The following is a 27,588-nucleotide window of genomic DNA, read 5'->3' as shown; positions in this document are numbered from 1 at the left end:
CTCAGGTGATGATCAGAGAGGTGAGATGTAATTACTCTAGTAAAAACCGGAGTAAGATCAGCTCTGAGCCCTCACTGCACCACATCCTGATGGAAATGTACAGTCAGTCGACAAATGAAACACCTGAATAAACAGGCAGAGAGACACAGATGCTTCCTGACAGGGTGTGTCGGGGGTGTGACGTCACCCTCTGCAACCATAACAAAGTCCTCTTTAACACAACTATGACCAGGTACAACGGTCATCGTCAGTGTTATCAGATGGAACAGTAAAGTCGGTCCATGGCAACTTAACAATCGTCTGTCTTTAAGGACATAAAGCTGTGATTGGTCGGGGTCCAACTTGGACCTCTGTAATGTTTTTTGATTGAGTCACAGTAAGAGTTGATGACCTGTTCTGATGCAGTGTGAAAGACAAAGGTGGTATGATGCTATACAGCTGATCCTAGAATTAAAATGCAATCGTCAACACCACAATCACCAAACTAGATTGTAGCTCAGGCCGCATTTTCCTGTCTGAACCCATCCAAGAGAAAACTAACCGGGCCTGATCCAAACCTGACAGGCATTCTGTTTCTTGTTCCCCAACCTGAGCCTGATGCAGTTAATGTAAGCTGCACTGAGTCTGTTATCCTTTCCCTGACACGCATGGCTGATTCCAGACATGTACAGTGTAAGAAAATCAGCCCAGCCAAGGCAACCAAACCGGATCTCTCTTTAGAAAATTGTTGTCCAAACCAGGCAGGTAATCACATTCCCACCCCCCCCCCCAACCAAAGAATCTATGCTGAAGAGCCTTGAGGCTTGTTGTGGAGGCTCAAGGTGGCTCAACACCCCAAGGGCCCGGTCACATTCTGCAAATGGGAGGTGAATATCACCGGTTGAGGTTCACCAAATTTTTATTCTCAAAAGGTTGGCCCCTGATACATCCACCCATGTGTGACCAAGCCCTCAGGCACGTTCAGTAACAAAAAGGTGGATTTTGAATGTAGTCAAAGTGCACAGGGACACACACGGACACCCGGCTGCACCTGTACACGAATCAACCAACACAGCAGTTAATCATGGAGTCTCTCTTCATTCTAAAACATGTCTTTATTTAAAGTCAGACGTCAGGTTATCTACAGTCTGTACAACACTGGCTCAGTGGAGCCTCCTGTGTGGATTCACTACTTTCACAGTCCAGTGTTTCAGCTGCTACTTACTCACAGTAGACCGGGACTTTTTTTTTTTCTTTTCGGTTGTCATTCAAACTAGACACTTGCACTGTTGTGTTGCAGCAGTTTGTTGTTACTAAGGTTAAATACACACTGGCTGGTTAAGGGTGCAACCTCTTCGATGTCAGAATCAGACAGTGATTGTGGTCTTTACACAGTGTGCTGCAAGAACTGGTTAAACACACATCTACATGTTGTTTGACTCATACTGATGCAAGTCACTTTTGACCTGTTAGTACCATTTGCTCTTTTTTGGCTTTTCTATAAAGTTCTTTTGTCTTCTGTACCTCAGTTTTTTTTAATTTTATATATTTCTCAATCCTTTTAAAGTAAATGTCAGTGAAACATTGGACAGTAAAGTAGTATGACCCAACTGTGTCTGCTCCAAATGTAAAAAATCAAATCATAAATGTCCACATACAGCACAGCGTACAAAAATAACTGCAGCACCAAGAAATCATAATCTCATTATGATTCAAAACAACCTCTCAAAATCAAAAGGATCAAAGAAATATTGCGAATACACCCAGAGGCATTTTGGCTTTATTGTACCAACTTATGTTCATGATTAGGGACATTCAATAAAAAAAATCAGAAAACAGTGGAAATTGAACACGATTTAATCTGGATCACAGCATGTACGGACTTCATATTAGTTTGCCGAATGTGGCTAACGTTAGCGTTGCCAACACCAGCAGCCTTTTCACCTCGCAGGCTAACGTGCACGCGTCTGTGCTGAATGTAGTTATGCATCCCTTCCAGTTTATTCTGTCACAGCAACCACACAACTTTGTTTTTACTGTCTAGATGAAGATGCTGCTAAACCATGTTGGTTTAACAAGATGTCGCCTGTCCCACTGTGCCCAGTGCTGGCTTACAACATCCAGGCATGAGCGTGGGGACGGTGGGCCTGCTGTCTGCTGGGAGCCGCAGCGCTTTCCAGTGGCAGGCAGCAGGCGGCTGCTTAGCATCTTACACTCAACAGTTAGATGCTGTTGTACATGAGTACTGTATAAATTCTAATGGCACTCAGTAGAGCACATACCTCCCCCACATCTGAACAATCCTACACATGACATGTAAAATAAAATCCTGAATGCTGGATCTTAATCCACATCTGCAACAAAATGTAAAGGGTTCTTCTCAGACCAAGGCTCAGCTCCATCCCTCCCACGAGTTTGGTGGAAATTAGTTCAGTAGTTTTTGTGTAATCCTGCTAATAAATAAAGCAACCAAGAGATACAGAGTAAAACAAGAGATGTTCCGATACCATTTTTCTTTAAGAAACCGATTCAGATACCGAGTGCAGATCTGATACCAGTGTATTTCAAAAACTAAAACCGCTGTATGCTACTAACCCCGTATGGAAGTGATGGTTGCTATCATCATCATCAAGTGTTGTAAATGGCATCACTGGTGCCACCCCTTAAAACTCGTCTTCATTTTACTTGTGGGCCTTGCTTGGAGTGGTGAAGAAGAAGGGATTTCCAGGAAAACAGAATTGCAGTTTTATCTGGATGAAACTAATATGCTTTAAAAACATGGTAATGGATCAAATGTAGATTTATCTACTTGCCGCTGCCGGATCAGAGGCGTTTTCAATGCTGGTATCAGAGCATCTCTAGTGAAATCATAACCTCCTTGGCGGAGGTAATAATTAATTTAACGGACTAGTATTTCTGGTGCTGTCTAGTGAGGGTAGCAGCATTTAATCAGAGTTGACTGATTACAATCATCCCTCTTCATGATATGGTTGTTTGTCCTAAATCTGTACAAGTAAATGCTCCAAAAGGCTTTAGCCTGTTTGTGCCACAGACGGATCTTTTTATTATTTGTTATTGCAGATATATAAGGAGTAGTTTCTACGTGATTTCACATTAACCTGCAGAGGAAATGTGCGCAGTTCAATGTCGGAGTTTAATTCTCCAGTCATTTCTCAATGAAGGTGAAATGGCCTCGTTTGACACAAGACTCGGGGCAGAACGTATTCCACCGCACGCTGTAATAACATCAGTCTGACTCTGAGGCGCTCACTGATGTCTTGCTATAGATCTGAAGGAATCTAATAAAAGAATTATAATTAAATTGGTCCTGCTCGTCTGCTTAACTGCAGCCTTGTTACATTACAGATGAAAATGAGTTTGACTGTGCGAGCAGCAGCGTTACCAGTTGCTGCTCCCTGTGTTAATGTAGGTCACCGCTCACATGAAATAACTCGCTGAGAAGTTAGCGGCTCACGAGTTATTTCAGCTCCGGATGAAATGCTGCAGATGTTCACATTCTTGAGATCCAACAGGACACAGATGCATTGTGGGTCTTCGTGGGTTCATTTCAAGACGGAACAGTCCGGCGTGTGTCGAATTCATTCAACCTGTTACTGACGTCCACACGGGATCCCGGGCGGCTGTGTGAGCTCATGTGTGGTGGTTGGATTCAGTACATTTGTACTTGTAATGGAGCCATTTTGTGTCGGTGTTTGTCTTCAGAAATCCTCCATTTTGCAGCAGCCAATAGAAATAAAATGATCTTTCACTCACGGAGCCACTGGCCAGTGACCAGACAGTCATTTTAAATTCACATTGGCTTTAAAGGATCAGTCATTTCTTATTGCCCTCAATGGAATAGTCACTATGCAAAGGACACACACATTCCTTCAGGGGAGGAGAGGCATGTCGCAGCGGTGCACGTCACTGCTCGACACACTGTACATACGACGCTGTCCGATTGGTTAAGGAGTCTCGTGACATGTTCCTCGCCCAGAGTCAGCCCTTCATCCAGCAGCACACACATTGTTCCTACTGTTTCCCCCACATTTTGACGAGCAGTTCATTATTTTCTCCTTTGATTCCCCAACTTTGCTTTTCTCAACAGGCCACTGGAATCCGCGTGCTGGGGTCACATGACTATGCAGCGGGACTTGCGTAGTTTGCGCCGCCGCTGCTGGTACTCGCTGAGCTCCTGCAGGTAGCCTCTGGACGGCCAGCGTAGCCTCTCTACCTGCTCCCGCTCCTCATCTGGAACACACAATCACTGATCAATAATCCACTGCATACGCAACTGTGGAAAAATCATTACAGCCCGATTTACTCCACTCGGCACAAACACACAAACCCACATCCAGTAACAGCTCCCTGGATTGTTGCCATGAACTCGTCTGACATGTCTGACTGAGATATTTGTTTACACCAAGAAGCCACAGAAGACCAACAGTGACCCATCATGTGCTGTCTCTTTGTCCTGACCTTTGACTTCGCCTGTGCCCTCCAGTACCCGTCCAATGATCTGAAATAAGTCTCGTGTCTTTGATGTCAATAAAAAGTGCTACTGCTACAAACCAGAGCAATGTTGCCGTTGGTCATTTTTCCGTCTTTAGCTGCTTTTATGTGGTCAGTTTAACACACAGGACTAAAATAACTAGGAGGCCAACAGAACTCAAGCGTTAACTTAGTAACAAGTAATCCACATAAGGACAATAAGAAGGCTTTAGTGTAAAAAGGCTGACGGCTCACAAATCTGCTAATGCGTGAAACACAGGTTTACACAGGATGAGTGCGACCATGTTGGATTCTAAAGTGACGATGTTCATTCTGTTATATAATTTATTAGTGGAAACCTTGCACCTCATGTATTTTGTCCGCTGTTGGCCATTTGACAGAAAACGAGGCATTCACAGCGTTTATCAGACAGATGCAGCCTGACCTGCACATACTGTGTTAAAAAGCCTGGAGGCGTTCTCACTTAATTATAACTCTGCGCAGCATAGCCGGAGGCAGGATATCGTTTTGATGTGTGTGGGCGTGTGTGTCTCCTAACTCCACAATGCATGAACGGATTTTAATTAAACTGTGATTATTAGTTGGGAGGGGTATCTCCAGAGATCAGGTTTTGGAGCTGATCAGTCAAAGGAGAGAGACAATCTAAAGCTTATATTGACCAGACAATTATTCCTCACGTAACGTCATGAATACGTTTTCCAACCAATTACATTAGAGACAAAAATTACAGCTTGTTAAGATTAACCGAACATTTATCATATGATATCAATGACATTCGTTCTTATTATATACAAGTAATAATTCTGACGCTTCTCATTTGTAAAAATGAAGAATAAACGTGTAAATGAGCAATCACATTAAGCTGTCCGTCAATGCAGCAATTTCAATTTTCATAATCATCACTTAACAGGCTTGGTTTCAATTGTCGGACATGTTATTAGAAAGCTCTCGCACTGACCTGAGAGCTCCAGGAAGTCAGGTTTGTGACTGAAGATCAGGTAGTTGTTGGCGATGAAGTGCAGGAGCCAGACGTACAGCTGCTCTGCGTTGTGGCACTGGGGGTCAATAGAAACAACATGGTGAATAACAGTTATTCTCACAAAAACACTGCATGGAGCAATTCTTCAACCAAAGGTAGATTTCTTCCAAGAGAATCATCTGCATTTTGTTGGGTGAAGGAGATTACACTCATATTTTATTGAGGCAGTCATCAGTTCTGCTCTTGTTCCTTATTTTCCCCTCGTATACGAACCATTTCACTGACCTTTGCTCTGCGGAGTAGTCGCACCACGCTGATACCTGTGGAAGCCAGCTCTCTACTGGGCATGCTCTGAAGGTACGCGCACACACACACCTCACACAGGTGCTGCAGACGTTTCACCTGGTACATCTCGGCACAGACCAGCACGGCCATGGCCTGCATCACACTGGCTGGACACACAAACAAACACACAAGATACACAGCTGATATAAGCACTTACATTGTTATAAAACTGTAGATGTTATAAAACTGTAAACTGTAGATCTACAGTGTGCTGTAGATGAAGACCTATTTAAAAACACGAACGCCTCTGGAATAAATTAGAGGTTTAAAAGCATCGCCTGAAGTTGAAGAGTTTTTATGTTTATTGTTTCAAAAGTCAAATCGGAACAGACTAACACCGAAAGTTTAAAAACAACCAGATAACAAAAGTATTTTGTGTGTCTATTTCTCATACTTACTCTCTCAATATTTGAGAATGCTTAACAAGTTACAAAGACATCAGTTAATAAACTCTTAGCAGTCTTAAACGTAACTTTGACAAAATACTTAAAGTTTGTTAAATTGCATAATATACGACTTTATGAAACACAAGAAGTGATATCACAACAAAAACATGTTAAATAATACATTCAATGAAATAAATGAAAATTAACATGAGATAAAATGATCATGTGTCTGTCGTGTAAAAAGTAACTGTCACCCGACAATACGCCTCATCTCCAGAGAGCATTTTAGCATCGTTCAGCACATTGTTTTGGTTTTCCTGTCCACAAACACTCATCAGTCGCAGCAGTAACCTGGTTTTATAAATATACATAAACAAAGTGTACATATCGTGACAATGTTAGCAACTAGCTGGTGAACATAGAGCATTTAGAAGGTATTTATGGAAACTAAACTTAAAGCTTACAGGGCTTAAGGAGTTAATACTGGACTCATTTAACATATAAACATGAATTCAAATGAATGTAATTGCTGGATATGTTTTTAATTGTTTACTAACACATTTGCAAATAACTGTATGGAGCTATATGAAGTGAGAATGTGTCACTAATCAATCTTCAGCTTGTTCTGCTGCTCCCATGTGGCCAAGAAAATCAATGAATGCAGCGTTAAATGAAGAAAATGAAGCCACATGTACATATGAACCAAAGTGCAAAATCTGGCTCAGCTACAGCCTCATGTAGTGTTTACAAACACCATGTACGTAATCCACCTCGCTTTTCTCGTCATATTACAATTAGTGCAGTCGACAGTACATCCTTTGTGCACCAGATTTCATGGAAATCTCTTCCAACTCCATGGACCAAATCTCAGCTGTGTGTTTCTGAATAGACCTCACTTGTCAAATCCCACTTTATAAAACAAATTGATACATTTTCTCATTGCTCTTTTCACGCTGTCAAATTACATCCCTAAATGCATAAATGCAAATGTCAAACAAGTGGTGCCAATCCTCTTATGTAATGCCGGCACGTCAAATCAAATTACCCCTGATGTAACCTGTTTCCTGACATTAATGTGAGTCAAACGCCGCCGTCAACCTCCCTCCCTGCCTCCCCCATCCTTACTGACTCTCTGCATGCGGCTCTGACAGGCTGCTGCACCGTCAGCTGAGCGGCATCCATTACACAGGGTTCGTTCTGCTTCACTGCACAAATCAGCCAAAACATTTTAATCAGCATTAATAACGGATTCTACGTAATACATTATTGATCTGAATGAAAAGGCTCTGATCGCGCCCCTGCTTTGATTTCACGCCGGTCGTTCTCGTCGCTGCTGGTGGAGTTACCTTGCTTTGACCTTGAGCGCTGAGCTCTTACGTAACAGTGCAGCGGCTCCAGAGGCTGCAGCCGCTTCATGGCTTTAATTTCCTGTTTCCATGGCTCAACCTGAAGCCGTATCTCTGGGAAACAGCTTGTTTACCCTCCTCGTACCTGAGCCGGGTCTTAGGGGTTGCTTGTTTTCCATTAAAACATCTCGTGCTGCAGAAGTATGGGATTGTCAGCTACTTATTCACAATGTGATTGTTCCACAATGTGAAAGTTTTACATTGTCAATCCAGCCGCTGCATTGTGTAACAGTACTGGAAATCAAGATGACAGTAAGTGTTATAATTAATGTCATCATTCTGTGACTAAAAGTTTAAGCTTTTTATTATCTAGTATTCAAACGAAGGAACATAACACACAGCCTTTTGTGTTTTTTGAATGTGTCATCATCTGTTGTTGTGAAGCTTTTACTAAGAGGGAGTCCAGCTGTGATGTCACCATGGTTGTCATTAAAGTACGCACACACACACACACACACACACACACACACACACACACAGACACACACAAACTCACACACACACACACCATCAGTCCTGTCTCCATGACTTCAGAGGACATTACATTGACTGACACTTTCCTTCTTGAGGATTAACCATATTTACTTCTTTCCTAACCCTTAACCTAACTCCAACCCTAACATGAACCTTAACCTAACCCAAATCTTAACCTTAATATTAACCTAACTCTAACCCTAACATGAACCTTAACCTAACCCAAATCTTAACTTTAATATTAAACGTTAACCTTAACCTAACTCTAACCTAAACCTAACCTTCAAACAGGTCCTCACCTTAAAATTTTATGATTTACATTATGGGAAATTGTTTTTGATCCCCATAAGGAAGACAAGTCCCCATAATGTGACTGTGTCAACAGATTTAGGTCCCTGCAAAATGAGCAATATAACACACTCGAAAACACACACACACGCTCACACACACACACTCGCACACACACACACACTCGGCACGCAGTCTTCTCAGACAACACTGCAAAGCCTTGCCATTCAATGCTGCATTTAGTAAACTTTAACCACTAGGGGGCATATCATTAAAAATATATACAGCATGATTTGATATATCAGCTTATCCAGTTGTTTTGGCCAATATGTTAATTAGTAACTCCCCACTCACTCATGACGCAGATACAGAGAACTTTAACATTGGATTCCTTCTGGCCACCTGATCAATATTAACTGATGTTTCAGGTTTGATTTAACAAACTCCTCAAACTATATTTCTAAATGTTCCTCTTTAAGTTGGACCCCATCATATGGTTAGTTTTTAATTTATGGGTTCGGCTGAAAGCTGCTCAGAGCTGCACGCAGGGCGTTGATTCTCAGTGGGATCAACAGTATCAGTGCAGCTTGCACATGATAGGAAATTCCCTAATACAATTTTAATGTTGTAGCAGCTCCTCAAATTGTCCTCATTTGACTGCAGCTCACTGCCGTCAGAGATTTATCAGCACTAATTACTTTGAAAAGGCAGTGCACAATGTGCCAGATAGTGACAACAGAGGAAAACAACACCAACAAGGATGTGTCTGGGGTCGTGATTTGGCAGCATCAAAACAGCACATGAGGCAGTGATGCCACCGGTTGCTTTTGTCATCTCAAAAGCTAATTTAATTTTTAGCTTAATGCAGTTCTCACGTACGCCTCCTGAGACCGACACTGCCAGCGTGTTGCACTCACACAGATGGTTAACAGGCTTTTGCTTTAAGCAGTGTTTTGTGTTTAGCGGCGGCCTATAGAAAAACTGATTCTTTTCATTTGAGATTTGTGCTTATCTCCATGGTTCTGTACAGTTATATCAGAGGTCCACTGTCCTTCTATAAATGGCTGACACTGTTGGTCAGAGACTTTCTTTTCCCCTTTTCAAGTCATTCTTATCTAAGCAAACATATTTATATTTACAGCAACACCCTGAGGATGTAGTTATCACCAGATGAATGGAAAACACACTGAGAGCAATCTATCTCAACACCGTACAAAATCCACCACAGTTTAATTAATCCACAAGATAAAAAAGAGGAGAGGCCCCTGCTGTCACTATAATTAGCACCACTCTTATTGTAGTAAGAATATAGTTAAACACCTGGAGTGTGTGCAGTAAACTCACAAGGACAGCAGGAGTCAGTGTAGAGGTACTCCAGGAAGGAGAGGAAGGTATCTGAGGAGACTCCGTGGATGGGCACCACTCGGCTCCGGGCCTCTGCGTACTTTCCACTAAACATTGCCGCCATGACATCGCAGCGCGCCACCAGCACTGCCCGGTGGGCCGGCAACACGCTCCCTGGGACACAAAATAAACAGGTAGGCTTAGTGTGATGCTAAAAAGTATAAAAGATTCATAACCAATATATTAGTAACAGATTGTGCATCTTCGGTTAATTTGGACAATCACATTAGTATAGAGACCATAATTGACTTTGGCTTGTTATAAGGGATAAAATGATCTCCACCACGCCCCGACAATATGTGAATGAAAATGTATATATTAGATATTGAGGAAAAATGAATGGACATTGAGAGAAGGGGTCGAGGTGAAGGATGTCTCATAGGCTGGTCTGGGAGGACGCACCAAGGCCCCCAGGCAGTACCTAGAACTAGACATGCAAGAGATATACACCAAACTAGATCTATATAGGGATGTTGGTTGGGAAGAGAGAAGAAGGATGAATGCACGTGGGTAGGGATGTGGGATGAAGGGATGAGGGTAAGGATAAAGAAAAGTGTATGGATGAGAGAAGGAGGATGAATGGATGAGGATAGGGATGAGGGGTGAAAGGATGAAGGAAGAAGGATGATGGAATGCATAGGGATGAGTGTAGGGATGAGGGTAAGGATGAAGGAAAGGGTAGGGAGTAAGGGAGAAGAATGGAGGGATGAGGGTAAGTTTGACCCTTTTCTTCTTTTTCTCTTTTCCCAGGGAAGGGAAAGGGTGGGTCAAAGAATCTGAAACAAGCAGAGTGTGATGGGTTGATTGGGTATGTGTCGGCTCCACAGGTGACTAGAGGTGTGGCTGAGGTGTGGCCCTGCTCCTGAACCTAAATTAACTAGTTAACTTCACAAGAAATCTGAGACATGTAAATCCTGGTCCACTTTCACTAAATGCCATTAACAGCCCCTGACAGCTCTCATCTCACTCCGTCAGCAGGTTATTACGGTAAAATTCACAAAATATTCTAGTAGAAATTGACTCTAACCTCCAGGAGCTGAACTCTCAGCTCTGAGGTGCAAGGACAAGTTCAAGCTCACTGCACTTTTTATGAGATAAATATTGATTAGCGGAGGCGTGTGGTCATTATGTCTGTATTTCTCTGTCTGATTCTTTAATAGAACAGTGCAGCTCGTGAAAGCTTTTGGCTGAAATGAAGCTCGACAGGTAGAGAAGGCCGCCCGTCGCTTTTTATATCCTAATTTGTCTCCAAGTGGTTGACCACGCCCGGGACTGAGATCACGATTCAATCACAGCCACTGAAGTGTGACCTTCCTCCGCTGTGTGACGGTGCATGTATTTGTCAGGGTGTGTGTGCGTCTAATAGATCAACATGACCCCCCCACCTTGCACCATGAAGATGACATCTGAGTAGAGAGGAGAATTGAAGAGGTTGACGAGCGTCTGGGGGCCGAGCTGAGCTGCCCGCGCGCTCGGGGTATCCCTGGGGCCCTGCTCACACACACACACACACACACACACACACACACACACACACACACACACACACACACACACACACACACACACACACACGCACACACACACACACACACACACACGCACACACAAAACAGTGTAGAGGCAGCCAAAAAGAAACGGACAGAGTTAACATTCCTCTGCTGGATGTCAGGTACTAGTTACGAGCCCAATTACAATTCAGTGCATCTCTCCCACCTTGCCTGTGGAATACAAATGGCTTCTCTGCCAGTCTTGCTTAGTGCTACCAAAACATACTTGAACTGCAATGCCAAGAACGACACAAGGAAACTGGCGAACGGTGAGAACAGACTGAGAAGCAGACAGTCGTCCGAGCTGACTATTTATTAACACATTACTGCTCATTTGAAGCCATTTAAAGGCAGAATATTCCAATATGTATTTACATCACACTGCAGGTGAAATCAGAAGTGCACGAAAGGCAGACACTTTTGAGCTAATGAGCTTCTGTCCACAGTTGAGTGCCGTCAAAGGCTCCCATTACCATTACGTGACCTTTCTCAGCCAACTGAAGCACAAAGAACTGCACATTCTCAGGGGGAGAGCTCGGGAAACACACAGTCTTCAGTCAAGGCAGCAACAGCCTCTTTTTATTTTGTAAAACAATGGAGAGCTTATGAAAAGCACATTTCTGCTGGTCTAATGGAGTCAGACGTCCTGGAGCTGTTTGCCGAGGATGAGATCAAACCATGGCAGGACCTCAGGGTGTCTCCTCACATTAAAGTGGCCATGTCATGACGTCTCGGTGCGCCGCCTCAGGTGAAGACCTAATTCTGTACAAATGGGTGGGTGCAGCATGCACGGTGCCAAAGGCTTGTCAGACGCAACTGTGTCATATCTCCTTGTCTCTGTCTAAGAGTTCAAGGCTACTTCCTATTACGCAGAGCACCGCCTCAGAGATTACAAGTGTGACGTTGCAGTTATAACGTCTGTGCTTTTTTGTGTGTTTTCTGGTGAGTAAATGAACGACTATGGCACATTATATATATATATATATATATATTTTTTTTTTATCTTTATAAGATTGTATTAACTGCATGATTTAATAAATGCATTGTGTTATTTTCTAGTCTTTATGCATCAACCTGGAGTACCACTCTTAATCCCATTGTATTTGGTACAATACAATGACGATGAAGGCTTCCTATTCTATTCTATAATGTTAGATTTAATGGCTGACGTCCAGTGTAAACTCCTACACAGATCTTGTGTTGTGCTTTAACTCCTTTAGGTGACTGTCTTGTTTATTTTGTGCTAATTCCCACAGTGTGTGAGAAGTGATCACAGCCACTAACTAAGTAAATATGCTAATTGTAGCCTCATTATTACTGTTTTTTAACAAGGTCCTGCTAATTAAGGCGCCGTTGCACTGCAACTGCAAAAACATGTGTTTATACCTTCAAAGAACAAGTTTGACACATTAGAGGTATTTAACCTCTTTCGCTGGAGAGAGCTGTTATAGCATACACACCATAAGATATACCACTCAAACTTAAAGAAAGACAAGAGAGTAAGACCTCACCCTTTCTCTCCCGATGAGAGATCGTATGCGCTCCATAAGCTGAGCAACAGCCAGCGAGCTCTTCAGCTTCTCTTCCAGGGCCTCCTGGAGGTGCTCCCACTCCCACGCTCCTGCAAAACATCCATAGACACATTCTGTGGACCCACAATAGCATCGTTCACAGAAACACAGAAACAAACTTTTCTCTAGCTGGCACCACGCACAGACCACCCACGTACCTGTACACCCAATGTTCCGTGCCTGGTTTTGACAAAGTTGGCTTGTTCTAAAATGTGTCTCTTTATGTAATGTATGGTGGTTATGGGTGTTGCAGCCATTCAAGGTTCTTCTGAACAGAAACCAGTGACCAAAAGATTGCCTGTTGCAACTCTGAATCCAAGTCAGTTGTTTAATAGTTGTAATAATAATAGTATGCAGGTTTAACCTTTTTCCATTTGGGCGCTGGCTACAAATAAAAGCTATAAATGTATTTTTAAACTTCAAATGATATTTAAAGCTTTGATACAATTTTCACAATTTAAATTTGGTTTCAATTTAGTTTAATAATCACAAGTGTAATGAAATAGTTTGACTTATAAACAAAGAGTCTAGTTGTTTTGAATTAGAATACAGACATACAGCCGTAGACTGTATAAAGTTGGATCAAGCATTTCCACTTCCTCCCACAATCCAGAAATGAAGCCAAAATACATCTACCGCATTTGATAGCGGAATTTATTACCTAAACTGCAGCCAGCCACCAGGTGGCGATCAAGATGCTTTGGTTTCATTTTTTGGGAGCAGTCATGTCATCCATCTTTACATACAGTCTACGGTTCCCATAGATAATTGTGAGACTGTATTCAAGCACAGCACTACCATTAGCTAAATGCTTATCTCAGCATGCTCACAGTAGTATAGTGAGAAATGTTTTCACCATCTTAGTTTAGCATGTTAGCATGCTAATATTTGATCATTGGAAATAAGCACAGATTGCAACAGATTTCAGCAAATTGTTCTAAATGTTTTGCCCTAAAAAGCAAAACATTTCTAAGGATGACATTTTGAACTAACGCATGAGGCCTCAACTGCTGTTGAGACATTTCAGTAAAAACCACAAATGTGAGTAAAGTCTGGATCATCGAGGTCAGTATGAATCATGGCCGACCGACTTTTCCCTCCCCGGGGCTACATGGGAAATAGAAATTTACCGTCATATACATCAAATTAAAGTCATTAAAACGATGTGACATATAATGAGGGTATAAACTTGTGAAGCTGTTACGACACAGACATTTCTAAGTAATATTCTATTTGTAAAACACCTCCACTGCATTTCAGTATGTATATAGTTATACTCCTTTCCAAAGGCTGCACAGCACGCTGCAGCCTGATTGGGGTGGCGCTCTCTGTCTCACTGGGACATAAACAGACTGTCGAGGGAAGAAGGGAGCCGGACTGGGCAGGATTTAGCTCATCATTAGTTCATTATGACAGTTTTTTGTGTGATAGAGGGATTATACCTCAGCACACGGTCGCAGATAATGACACTGCACTGCGCAGGCACCTTCTCTGCAGGGTGAGAGATTAGCTGAGGAGCTGTGGTGCTGACACATGATGCAGCCAGGCACCAAAGAAACAGCACTGAATGGGCTGGTGCATGTTTTCATAGGCATATAATCGGAAAAGGAATAACACAATATATATATAAAAGATTCTACAAAATAATATCACAAATACAGTGAGTTTGAATGTTGATGTATTTCCTCTTATCCACCTACACAAACACACTTGGGAACAATTTGTACAGATTAACACTCATTCCCCCAACGTTGTTCCTTAATCTCGTCCAAAACTGCTGCATTCCTGACTCATAATCTCATCCAAACTTAAACCAAATGCCAACAAAGACAGAAACCGGTGACGTCCGTGCTGAACTCAGCTGCAAGGAAACGACAAGTGAGACAAGAAAAACAACTGGTGAGTGGTAGAAAACATGACCCCACACAAGGTCTGAATGACCACAAGAGACACAATGATTCATCTGTGTCACATACATGTACCACACGTGGTAAACATGCACATACACGTTAGCAACCAAGTGACAAATTCAATAATTCAGTAGAAAGCTACACAAGGAGACAGAGTCCGATAGTGTTAACATCACACGAGCGAAGTCACATCCTCTGTGACTGTCCACACACACACACACACACACACACACACACACACACACACACACACACACACACACACACACACACACACACACACACACAGACACACACACACACACACAGACACACACACATGCACACACATGTTTACTTCTATTTTAGTATTGACACAATACATTCCCTAGCCCCTTATCCTAACCCTAACCCTAACCCTAACCTAAACCAAATTCTAACCCTAACCCTAAAACCAAGGCTTAACCCTGAAACAGCCCCCTGAAAAATTGACGGCCGGTCAAAATGTCCTCACTTTCCAAAAAATGTCCTCACTGTGGTCTGTGCTTAAAATGGTCCTCACAAATATATAGTACAGAAACACACACTCAAGTGACAAAAAGCCAGAGCGTGGAATAATACCACGAGTGTGACGCCCTGTGTTTGCAGAGACATTACATTGTTATGGAAATTTGTTCTGCTGAGCCACTAAAATGAGCTACAATTGTCAAGTGAGTTGAACTGAATAGCGAACAGAAGACGCTTGTCCTGTCTCCGGCAAAGAAAAAGTACGACTTTATGCGGATTCACTGCAAATGAACATCAAACACTGGAAAACTGTTACTATGGGAACATATTCACGTCTGATCAATCAATTCAAGAAAAGAACATAAACACATGCATGTACACACACACACACACACACAGACACAGTCATTTCTCCAGGGCTTCAGAGGACAACACATTGACTTACATTGATTTCCTGATGACTTACTCTAACCTTAACCGTGGTTACTACTTGCCTTAACTTAACTCTTATCCTAACTTTACCTAAACTAAACCTAAACCTAAACCTAAACTTAACCTTAACCTTAACCTTAACCTTAAAACATGTAACATTTTATGATTTATATCATAGGGATTTGCCATTTTCCGCACAAGGAAGACAAGTCCTCATAATACGGATTTAGGTCCCCACAACTTGAGTAATACCTGGACAGACACACACACGCACACACACACACACACACACACACACACACACACACACACACACACACACACACACACACACACACACACGCACATTCACACTGCATATGAGCTCAACTAATTTTAACCTACTGTAAGACCCAACATGTTTTCAGCATCAACATTATGTTCACACTAGACTTAACACTGATGCCCTGCAGTGTTTTATGGAAATGTGACAGTCGTATTCTTCTCAGCACACACACACATATTCCTTTTTCAACAATTACCTCTAAACCACACACACACACACACACACACACACACACACACACACACACACACACACACACACACACACACACACACACACACACACACACACACACACGCACACATCCTTGTAAGGACTTTGCATTGATTTCACATCTTACCACTAACCGTAACATGGAGCTCAGAGAGGATGTTTTGCATCATTCTGACTTTTGGGCCTCATGAGGTCTACTGGTCCTGACAAGGTCAGTGTTTATTCTGGGAAGGTCCTTAATAGGTGACAACAAGTACACACCCACACACAAACACACACACACGTATTACCATTATGCTCTAATGCCCAGCTCTCCCACCAGCCAAACACTCAGCCTCACGTCATCTGACTGAAATGCACAGTAGCAGCACCTTATACTCCACCCCTCCTTTCTCTCACCTTCACATCCCACCGCCTTCGTCTTTCACCCTGTTTACAATTTTACACTCCTTACTTTTCCATCTTCCACACAAGCACTTACATACGTGCGTGAAAATACACACTGCCCTCTCCTACCGTATTCTTATTCACAGAGTCACTCACAGAGACTCGGTCTAACCCTATAATCTTTTTACCTTCTCCGCTCACCCTTTACCGGCACACACATGCACACAAGAGGCAGGCATGAATCAGATGTTGGCACAGCTTTCCGCCACGAGGACTCACGCAGGACATGCAGCCTGTGCTGAGGCGCTGGCATGCACAGGCGCTGCGAGCGAACATACAGCAGTCTAAGCCGCAGACTTAGACAAATGAAGATTTTCATTGCAGCACTAAAGTCACAGAGAATATCACTAACTCAGCTACTTAAATGATGGGAGTAAATTTTGCATGAAAGTGCCACAATTTGCATTCGTAATTGTTTTGGCTCTACATTTGATGCCTGTATCCTTGTTCAACCAGGTTAATATATGATACTATTATTTTAAAAAGGCATGTTTCATCAGAGTCCTTTATTTGTTGATATGAGGCTGCTGCAACAGGCTTCCGAGGCAGATTCTATCAATACCCATCCGAGTGATGGAGACTCGGTTTCTGCAGACAGGTCGCTCAGTGCACATAACCATTTGTTACTTATGTCCAAAGGAGTTTAATAGAGCTGAGCTGGCCGAAGATAAAGGACACACGAGTGGTCCAAGGCATCAAGTACAAATGTGGGTTAAGAAAAGCAGCGTGAGATCACACTATTACACGATGAACGACCAGGGTCTAGATTAAATATACTACTGTTGCTTACTATCAAGCACTTTCAATTTGACTGATCTCTGTTCCTCGGCGTAATGGAATATTGGACCAGACCCAACGGCAAGAAAAGTGCCCACTGCTGCCAGCAGACATTAATCATCACATCTCAACTATTGGAAAAATCGAGCTCCTCCTTTCGAGGGAGTGGAATCCCTGAGCTGTGGATGTCAGCCCGGCTCTGGTAGCTGTATTCAAACCCCAGTAGTAATGTGTGGAAAGTGTCCAATATGGCAAAAGCACCAGCATTTAGTATCACCCACAAATAATTGTCAACAAACATCTGCAACTATTTAATTTCCCAGGAACCATGTAGTGTGATGGGAGTGAACGGATTGATCCATCCGTGTTGAGTCCAGATTCCTCTGGACAGACTGTGTGTTGGCTGCTTTCGTTATTTGATCTTTCTATTTGGCTCCTGTGCAACTGGTCCTGATGCCAGAATGTCAGTTTGGGCAACTTCACTCTGGTGGAGCCAATCTGTGTTGCAGCCCTGCTGCTGTGATTTAGGTTAATGTAGGAATAATTGAATGACCTTCACTTAAGAGCACTCCACCAACTGGAGATACAATGTTTTTTACATTACAGAGTTGGAACATTTATTAACTAGAGCATATATCCACCAGCACATATATCCACCAGCACATACATCCACCAGCACATATATCCACCAACAGTCCAATTATGAAACCACATTTGAATTCACTAGATCTGGATTTTCACATGGATCTGCACCAAATTGCAGTTGGTTTATGACCAAATACCTGCAGAACTACAGACATTACTGTCAGTCTCACTTGCCCACTTTGTGTTTGTTGGTCATTCTAAAAGTTGACATGCTATTGATCCATTTTCTATAGCGCTTATCCTTTAATGCTTGTGGGGGGAGCTGGTTCCAATCCCAGCTGACTTTGGGTCAAGAGGTGGGTTACATGGGGACAGGTCGCCAGTCCATCTCAACATATAGAGACAAACAACCACTCGCTCTCACACCTACAGTCAATTTAGAGTCTCCAATTAACCTATCCAGGAAGCGAACACGCTAAACTAAGGTGCTCAACAATGTAAATATTATACTGATGATACCAAAAGTCCACATATTTAAACTGACAGTGCGAATAGAACAGTGGGTAAACGTTACAATGGATGAGTGGTTTTTACCTCTGTAAATAAACATGAGCGTCTCCCACAAGCACATACACAGGAGGGGGTCCTTCACCACCAGCCGGGAGAGTCGTCCTGTCAGGTGCCCCTCTGAACGTGGCATGTCATCAATAATCCCCCCGTCCCAGGTGGAGAGCAGTGAGGGGGGGCCTCCATCCCGCTCTCTGCAAACACACCGCGACTGTGGGCGTTCCCTTTGAAATTCAAATTGAAAATAAAAAATGAGTTTGTCGGAGGAGTCCAGCTTGCGACTCCAGGCTCAGGTGGTGAAATAGCTGATTAAGCTCCGTCCCGTGGACCTGCTGCTCATAGCTCTCCTACCTGGTCTTAGGCCCCAGGAGCAGCTGTCTGAAGTAGGGGCTGACAGCACACAGCACAGCCGCGTGGGCCCAACCCAGTTCTTTCCCCGATTCTCCGGCGTAGAAAGCCACGTCGGCGAACTGCACGCCACGCTCCAACAACCACTGCAGGTCCTGGGAGAAGCTGGACTCCTCCACACGGATGGGAGGAAGACGAGCTGGACGGAGGGAGCAAGATGGTGAAACGGAGTGAGAAAGGTGAGTAGGATGAGTTAAGAATGTTCAAAGAACCCTAGATGTAATTTACATTTGCAGCATACTCATCTACCTGAATCTATCTTTTCTACTGAATGATTTCCTCCTTTTTAGCAATGATTTTTGACAACAGAGAGAAATGGGGTGTGTATGTGGAGAGAGTCATTTGGACGGCAAAACTGTCGTGGGATGTTTTTTGTCAAGACATCATTGCAAAGATTTGTTACTTAAGCTAGAAAAAATGCTTCCGGATATATTTGTCTTAGCACTTACAGCAAAACTGCAGAGATATGAGCTGAGGCTGGATTCTGTTCCACTGAAGAAATATAGAAATCTACACGACAGAGGATTTATTCCTGCTTCTTTTGATCTCGGGGAACTGACACCAAAAAGTTGACGTTCAGTCATCAAGCAAAAAATTAACCCAGAATCCAAAGCGCATCCAAAAGTTTGTTTTAAATACGGTTAGTGTTTAAAGAAGAAAAAATAAAATGCATCGTCAGAGAGAAATGATTTGCAGAGAAATGAGCAGTGAAGCCAAAAGACAACACTGTAGTGATAGAACAACAAACTGGAAAAGGTGTCTGGAGCAAAAGGCCATAAATAAATACATCATAGAAAAACTAAAAAAAGAGTAAGACAAAAAAGGATGACGCTGAGTGATGCATCTATTCAGACATTCAGTTAAATACAAATTTGGAAAAAGCACCAAGCAGGAAGGTGAAGGAACTGAGGGCGAGTTGTCTCCACAAAACATTTTCCTATTATATCCCCATTCATGCCTAACACACTCTGCCTCTGTGTACCTCATCTCCTTTTTTATGGCTGCTCAGATCTGACCATGAACACAGCTCCTGTTCCTGAATCACAGCTTGTCATATTTAATGCAAGCTACACCAGAAGCAGGGGGAAGTAGTGTTGGACAGGCCCCAATTAATTCTACAGCACTGACTAGCTTTTTGGCAGAACTTAAATCTGTCAGTCATTGCATTAGATTGAGACACACACACACACACAGCAGCAGAGTGGTCAAATCAATATTTAACACCAGTTTGTGTTTAATTCTGGGTGTTCTATTCTTTAAAAAATAACTGCATGGAAAATTGGCACTAGTAGTCTTACTAGTTATTGTAAAGCAAGAGACAGTACTCCCTCCTTTTCAAAATAAAGGGATTCTACATGATCCGTCTGTGGGGTCTGTGCTGTGTGCTGTTATTTGGGGCAGCACAGTGGTTTGTATTGTTGCTGGTTCGAATCCCAGTTCACATAGGGGCTTTCTTTGTAGATTTTGCACGTACTCTGGCCTGCTCCCACAGTCCAAATATTAAGTGAGGTTAATTGGGGACTGTAAATTGGCCGTAGGTGTGAGTATGAATGGTTGGCCTGTATGTTGGCCCTGTAATGGACTGGAGACCTGTCCAGGTTGTAACCCGCCTCTCGCCCGGTGTCAGGTGGGATTGGCTCCAGCCCCCCGCTACACTCAAATGATAAGTGGTATAGACATCTTCCCATTATCTATACCAATCCAGCTGACACCGGGCGTGCGGTGGGGTTCCCCCTGGAAAGGTCGCCAGTGTATCACAGGGAAAACATACAGACACAAGCAACCATTCACATTTACATTCACACACATGGACAGAAGCTGGAGGCGTCTGATGCCACTCACTGAAATTCTCGAGACATTTATTTCAGTTGTATAATTTAAAATTGGGCACACGGAAAGCTTTTAGTCGGTGGCAACATTTGACAGTCAGACATGGCCGTCAACTCCAGGAGTCAATCAGATTGTCCTTCAGTCAATTAGGAGAGAGAGTGTCACAGTCTAAAAAACATGAAGACAAAGTAAAAGCAGCAGAATGGTTTCTCACGATTTGCCTCGATAATCAAATTGACTGTGTCTCTGCTGGACGCTGTGAGTGAATCTTTGTGATTCTTTAGCCTCTTTTGCCGTTGTCGTTTGTCTCTCCTCGTAATACGCATTTAGCATTTTCAGAATCTGATTAGCTTTTTCTTGATTATGTCAACAATAAATCTTACTCCATGTTTCTGCTACCAGCTAAAACTTCCTTTGATTCCAGCGTGAATCTGAAATTCTGAATTTCAAATAAGAAGATTAGAACTAAATTAGAGCTTAAACGATTTGTCAATAATTAAATGTTTTTCGCAAAAAGGCCAGTTGTTGCAGCGAGGGGTGTCGAAATGAGCTCAGTGTAAAACGGAATCAAACATCAGTGAATAAAAGGCGTCCTCCGAGCCTTTTCTCTTCCTTATCTCCAGATTGGACCAGAGAATATTGATCTGGATAAAACCTTTGTGCTCAGCTCTTTTTATGGCTGTGTGAGCTCGAGAAGAAACAATCCATTCAGTCCGAATGCTCTCTATGCAACATAGAAAATGATTTAAACCGAACGTAATTACTTAAAATGACTCAACACTGTTCTCATCTCATTAATCACATTTGAATAACTTTCATTTAAATTTTTCCAACTTGCCTGACTGTTCATAGGAGTCAATAAGACACAAATACATTAAAAGTTGTCTCGCATTAGCAGCATGAGTTTTTAGATACCACAGTACTCCTCTGACCTGGTTGTTCTAAGTGAGGGGGACGAAGATCGTTCACTTTGTTTCCTCGCCTCTTCTCCGGCCTCTCTTTGGCTTTGTGTTTCAGACACTGGATCATGAAATACTCCAGCTGAACAACACAGAAACACACACATTAGTTCGGGCGGAGGTGGCCGCCTGTCCTCGTCTCCTCTACTTGATATGTGGAAATGTTGATCAGACAGAAAGAGCTGCTGCTGTCACTGCAGCTTGTTGTTATCCTCACATGTTGTTTTACCTGAAAATAAGTACAATCAAAGACTCATTTGGGCCACATAAGTGCTTATTTAACCACTACGGCTACAAACTGCCTGAGGTGATGCCTGATCCCCTGGTCCCCGTGTGGCGTCATGGCTTACCACGCTGCCAAAGTAGCGCCCAACGAAGACGTGATTGAGAGAGGGCAGCTCCAGGTAGGTGGCCCCCAGGTCCCGGGACAGCTGCAGACCCTCACTGTGAGGCACACAGCTGCTCCAGTCCGACGCACACAGCGGACACGTACAGGGAGGACCCTCGTCTGAAGACAACAAGCAGAGAATTCAACTCTCAAGATGTGTGCACACATTAAAAGGTTAGCGGGAGTATAAGAGAGTCTCTGATACTGCAGCTATTCGCGATGCATGAATCTAGTGTAAACAGCTAATAATGGAAATGCTTGTCCCACATTTAATCAAATCAGCAGCAACAGACTATGATACACAAAATGAGTTACATGACATTCATGTTTGTGAGATCATTCAGGTAGAAGAAGAATGGCACTCAGTAGAGCGCATTCCTCCGCCAAAGCCCGACTTAAGTCTCCTTAAATCCAGTCAAGGTGCACCAAATTTCACACTCATAGATATCAGTTCCCTGAATGGGCCTGATTTTTCTTCATCAAGATCCATAGTGCATTCCTCCACCTGAACCGGATCCACACCAAAATTCTGTGTATTCTTCTCTGACCCATGCAGCATCTTTCCACATTATCGTGTTAATCCCTCCAGTAGTTTTTGTGTAATAATGAATACAAACAAACAAACCAAACAACAAACAATCGGACTGGGGTGAAAACATAACCTCCAAATACACCTTCAAGCACCACATTTTAATTTATAAAGTTAATGTTAGCAGACGTGGAACAAAACAGCCTCAGAGGACCCAAAATCTGCACAGTGTTGAGTCATATGGGGTTGTGATCTAAATCAACTGCTACCCGACTGGACCAAACAGAGCAGTGCCGGGTAACAATGTTTGACACTCCTTAAGGGTAAAAGTATCATACTAACACCAACCAAATCAAACTTAGAAAACATCATAGGACAGTATTATTTTCCAAACAAGCCTCAGTTCCTTCTTAACTGGACAAAAAGCACAGACAGAAAGTCATTTTGTGTGATGAACAGAACATAAAACACATTTCAGAACCCAGATTAAGACAGAAACCATATTTTGCATTGCAGAGTGCAACCAGATGCCAAAGCCACATCTGGTTTTATGATGCAGATTCGCACTAATTCCTCCAGTTTATCTCGCATTGACTGTCCATATCCAATAAGGGATTATAAAATGAACTGACAATGAATAAGTAACATTTCCTTTTCTTAAGTTTGTTAGCAAAAAACAAGGAATCTTCCTGAACAGCAACATGAGAATAAGGTCGTCTAAATGTGCAAAATCTGCCGTGACATGTGCACTAGCACAAGCCCGACTGTGGCCCGTGTGGATGGGCACCAAAGAGACAGAAAATTTGAAGGATTAGCTCGGAGGAAGAAAGAGAAAAAAAACACTAGAGAAAGACTGCACAAAGGAGGAGAGAGCCGGAGAGAAAGAACAGGACATAACGCTAAAAGCTGAGGCATCTGATAAATCATATGGCTAATAACCTACAGGCAAGACACAGGGACGCAGAAAGACAAAGTGTGTGTGTGTGTGTGTGTGTGTGTGTGTGTGTGTGTGTGTGTGTGTGTGTGTGTGTGTGTGTGTGTGTGTGTGTGTGTGTGTGTGTGTGTGTGTGTGTGTGTGTGTGTGTGTGTGTGTGTGTGTGTGTGTGTGTGTGAGGCAGAAGGAAAAGAAGAGGGTGACTTGGCATATTAGTGCGACATTTGTGTGCGTGCAGTTCCAGGGATTAATCCGTCCGTCCTCCTGCGTTCAGCACTTCTTTAATGGCTACGTTAGTGCACGTGTGGTGGTGCTCGCTCTCTGCCACGGATGTGCCTTCAGGTGGTCTGAACTCCGGCAGCAGGAAGCGCTCAGAGCTCAGCCGTCAGTCTCTGTGGTCATGAGGGGATAGCATGCACTGTACATACTCACGGCAGCCCTAAACAAGAAAAACAAACACAGGCCCGGGCTCCACAGCTTCCCACTCTCACTGCCTCGCGCTTTATCTGCCTCTCCCAGAAAAGAGTTGACTTCCACTGTGATCATCCTGCAGCGAAGACAGGAGCTCAAAGTATGTTGAGCGGCCGAGCTAAAAATATACACTGGTACAATTGATGGGCTTGTTTACAGAATCTGAATTTGACAAGGGTCAGTGTGTGTGCAGAAGCCCATGCAGACTCACTAAGGTGCACATACACATGCATGTTAACGCCCAAGCAGTCTACATGAGGCTTCACACCTCTACACAAGGGTTTAAACTCTGCTGTGCTGCTCTTTGGAGCCTTTAATAGGCAAAAAGTATTAAGCTAATGTCTTTCTTTGGTGTGTTTCCTACAGGGAAACATGAGCCCCGACAGCCTGAAGGCAGCCATGAGGAGATTTAATCATTAGCCTCCTCCTCGTTGCTGCTAGGACACGCTGGAGGACACGAGACTCAGACAGTCATCACACCAGCTCGACAGAGGGAACATGATACTGTCTTGAAAATCAACAACTGAGCCTACAGCAAATTACCCCCGAGATACCAGGATATCAACTTTAGTGGCATTGTGTATTTGCCCGCTCTCAAGCTCAATTGTTTCCTTACAACAATGACAAAACTGTTGGAGGAGCCATCAGTTGTCACGGCGCTTCTGGCACAAAAAAAACTGAAAACTCACTCCAGCTCTGACAAAGACACAGAACAAACAAAAGGCGTCCTCACCGTTCAGCCGCGCTCCGACTGCAACGAGGATGACTGGTACACCCCAGTGCCTCAGCAGCGGGCGCAGTCTCGGGGCGTAGCCGTTCCTGACCTGCTGGAACGCCAGCTTGTCAGTGACTGAATACTTAATGACCAGGATGTCTGCCTGCTCGAGAACTTTGCGCACGCTGGCCCAGTCGCTGTCCAACAAGTCCTGGAAAAGGTGAGAAAAAGGACAACAAATATAAATAGTAACATGATGAGAAGAGGAGTGGGTTTGTCTGTGCGTCCAATCAGTACCATGAATCTCACCTCATATAACCCTGACCTGTCCCCTCTGAGTCTTCCTCAGTGTAAATACCCTATTGTGGCTCTTGGGACTTTGCCCCTAAGGATGTGTGTGGCTAGCAGATCTGAACCAGCCTGATTCACCTCATTAGGCAGGAGGAAAAAACAACACTTCAGAGAGCTTTGAGCAGTTTGAAAGAAAAAGACGTAGATTTAGACTGACAGACTTTCCCCAGCACCACCCCCTGCCAGAGTTAAACAGCCCTATAATAGGACGCATACAGCGCTGCCACAATAATCACAACAGCGCTTTCATTTCAGATGCATATGCTATTAAGAACAAAAGTTCTTTCATCGTTTCTGGGGTTTTTTTGTGCAGTGCATGTTAAAAGCGTCTGCCTAAGAATAGAGACGTTTTTATGAAGCCTGCAATCAGCACTGGAAGGTAAGTGGCTTCGGAATTTTAGATGTTTAAATGTACAGAGGAAAAGTAGCATGAAGAAAAAGTAAAGAGTATATCAGTGAAGTGAGGCCCAATCTTTAACAATGAGCAAAACTGCACCACTTTCTTGTGGCATGCTTTTTTCCTATTGGTCTGTCCTAACCTTCTTCTGCAAACCTGGTGTGATTGGCTGTCATGCAAGCAAGGAGGTGTAGCATAAGAGTCAAAGCAACACTTAAAAAATGATTATTTTTATATGTATACTGGGCAGGGGGGGATCCAGGGCCAGGATCAGGGGGGCACAGGCCCCAGCTGAACGCGTTCAGATGAGGGGTGGAGCAGCAGAGGAGGGAGGAAGACATAAGTTAATTCTGCTGTGGAGATCACATGTTTGCAGCACAACGACACTGGCGTCAGCCTTTATCAACAAAAGCTCTGTTGACACCTTTGTTGGTGTCTTCTACTTATGGCACTGCTTTTTCATCCAGAGATAAGAGTATTCATTTTGTTTGCTTCAGTTTTGCGTCTCTCACATGTTAGAGCTCACTCGCTCACAGTGAATCCAGAGGATCTCCTGCTGTGTCCTCACATGGGCTCATTTGAACATTATCTGCAGTTTTCTCAGGGGCTGGCAGAAGAAATTCTGGAGAAGGTCCAGAGTCTCTCACTCGGACATATGCGTTCTCACAGCCCCTACGGAGAATGTCAGGAGATAATTTGTGTGTGTGTCAAAGCAGCTTTACTGAAACAGGAACTGTGCATGGATGCTGGACATATAAATGGCCCCCATGTCTAAATGTTGAGCCCTTTATGGCCCCTGAAACACACACATTCATTCAGGTGGATCAAAGCCATGATCCAAAACCCATACACCTCTCATGCTGTCCTGCACACAGACGGACCAACATGTCTCTTACCCAGCTGGGACAATCCCGCACCACCACGGTGACGTCTCCAAACACACGCGAGGTGTACTCCATGAACGCCGGGTTGTGGAGGCTGCTCTCCAGGTCGCAGGGTCCCACCAGCGCGCCGTGACCCAGGTAGCTCCACAGCAGGCCTCCCTGCAGCTGCCCCTGGCCCATGATCTCCTCCCCTGGCCCGACTCCTCCGGGGCACTCGCTGCCCAGAGCCACGATGTGGATGGACCTGCAAAGCCAGACAAGCGGAGGATGATGAGGATGTTGATGATGATGGTGATGGTGATGGTGGTAATGATGATGCTGATGCTGATGATGGTGATGGTGATGGTGATGGTGATCCACAGAAGAGGAGAGGAGGCAGCTCACCTCTCTGAGCTCTGCTGCTCATTATTCATGCCTGTCACATTGACTGAGAGGAAGGTTGCCATGGCCCTTTGTTGCATCTGAGTGTGTGTTATGGTTCAATAAATCACTTTGATGGGATTATTTCTGATCCTTGATAAAAAAAAAAAAAGCATGCAGCCCCAGCGGGGAGCGCTCCTCCTGGGTGCCTGCAGGAGTTGCAGCTTCGGGGGAAACTTACATGGTGTAACCTCGGTGTTTGCTGCTGCTGCTGCTGCTGCTGCTGCTGCTGCTGCTCTATGCTGCGGAGCCCGTTCCCCTCACGGTGCGTCTCCTCGCCGGTCTGCAGTCAGACTCGGCTTTTTCCGCAACGAGCCGCGGCTCCGCTCCGTGGTTAATCCCTCTCATCAGCGGCTGCCCCCCCCGGGAGCTGCTGCTGCTGCTGCTGCTGCTGCTGCTGTTGAGTCTCGCATGTCCTCCCCCTTCGTTATTCATTCATAAAAGCGCGGAGCCCGGTACCGTCCCGAACCGACCGCAGAGGCGCACCGGGCACCGAGAGCAGCGGCGCGTGTCAGCAGCAGCGCCCATGGGCAGACACTGCGCTAACGGACACACAAGTTGTCACCGACCGCGGGAGACAGCGTCACAGCACCGCGTCCACACCGCAGACTGTGGCTCCACACCGTGCGGAGGGTGACGTCGGCGGATAAGACAAAAGTCCCAGCG

General features: G+C 44.0%; 2 protein-coding genes across 2 annotated transcripts in view; one reads left to right on the top strand and one right to left on the bottom strand.

The window, feature by feature from the left end:
- The window catches only part of glrx (glutaredoxin (thioltransferase)), a 6,318-nt gene extending 1,763 nt beyond the window's left edge, over positions 1–4,555 (top strand). Inside the window, exon 3 of the mRNA XM_035152572.2 lies at positions 4,088–4,555. The gene's annotated coding sequence lies outside the window, so the exon portion shown is untranslated. The remainder of the gene's footprint in view (positions 1–4,087) is intronic.
- On the bottom strand, positions 1,076–27,588 carry rhobtb3 (Rho related BTB domain containing 3). The gene is made up of 13 exons (XM_035152573.2): positions 27,104–27,588; positions 26,515–26,746; positions 24,889–25,081; positions 22,184–22,341; positions 21,807–21,915; positions 18,988–19,183; positions 18,664–18,860; positions 12,835–12,944; positions 11,159–11,264; positions 9,714–9,887; positions 5,756–5,922; positions 5,450–5,546; positions 1,076–4,230 (listed from the first exon to the last, which is right to left on the bottom strand). Coding segments are annotated over exons 1-13 (1,860 nt in total). The 5' UTR covers positions 27,106–27,588; the 3' UTR covers positions 1,076–4,111.

This window comes from Hippoglossus stenolepis, chromosome 3, assembly GCF_022539355.2.
Source record: "Hippoglossus stenolepis isolate QCI-W04-F060 chromosome 3, HSTE1.2, whole genome shotgun sequence".
In the NCBI taxonomy this organism is placed as follows: domain Eukaryota; kingdom Metazoa; phylum Chordata; class Actinopteri; order Pleuronectiformes; family Pleuronectidae; genus Hippoglossus; species Hippoglossus stenolepis.
The sequence above is the reverse complement of the archived record's forward strand: the minus strand, read 5'-3'. Positions and strand labels throughout refer to the sequence as shown.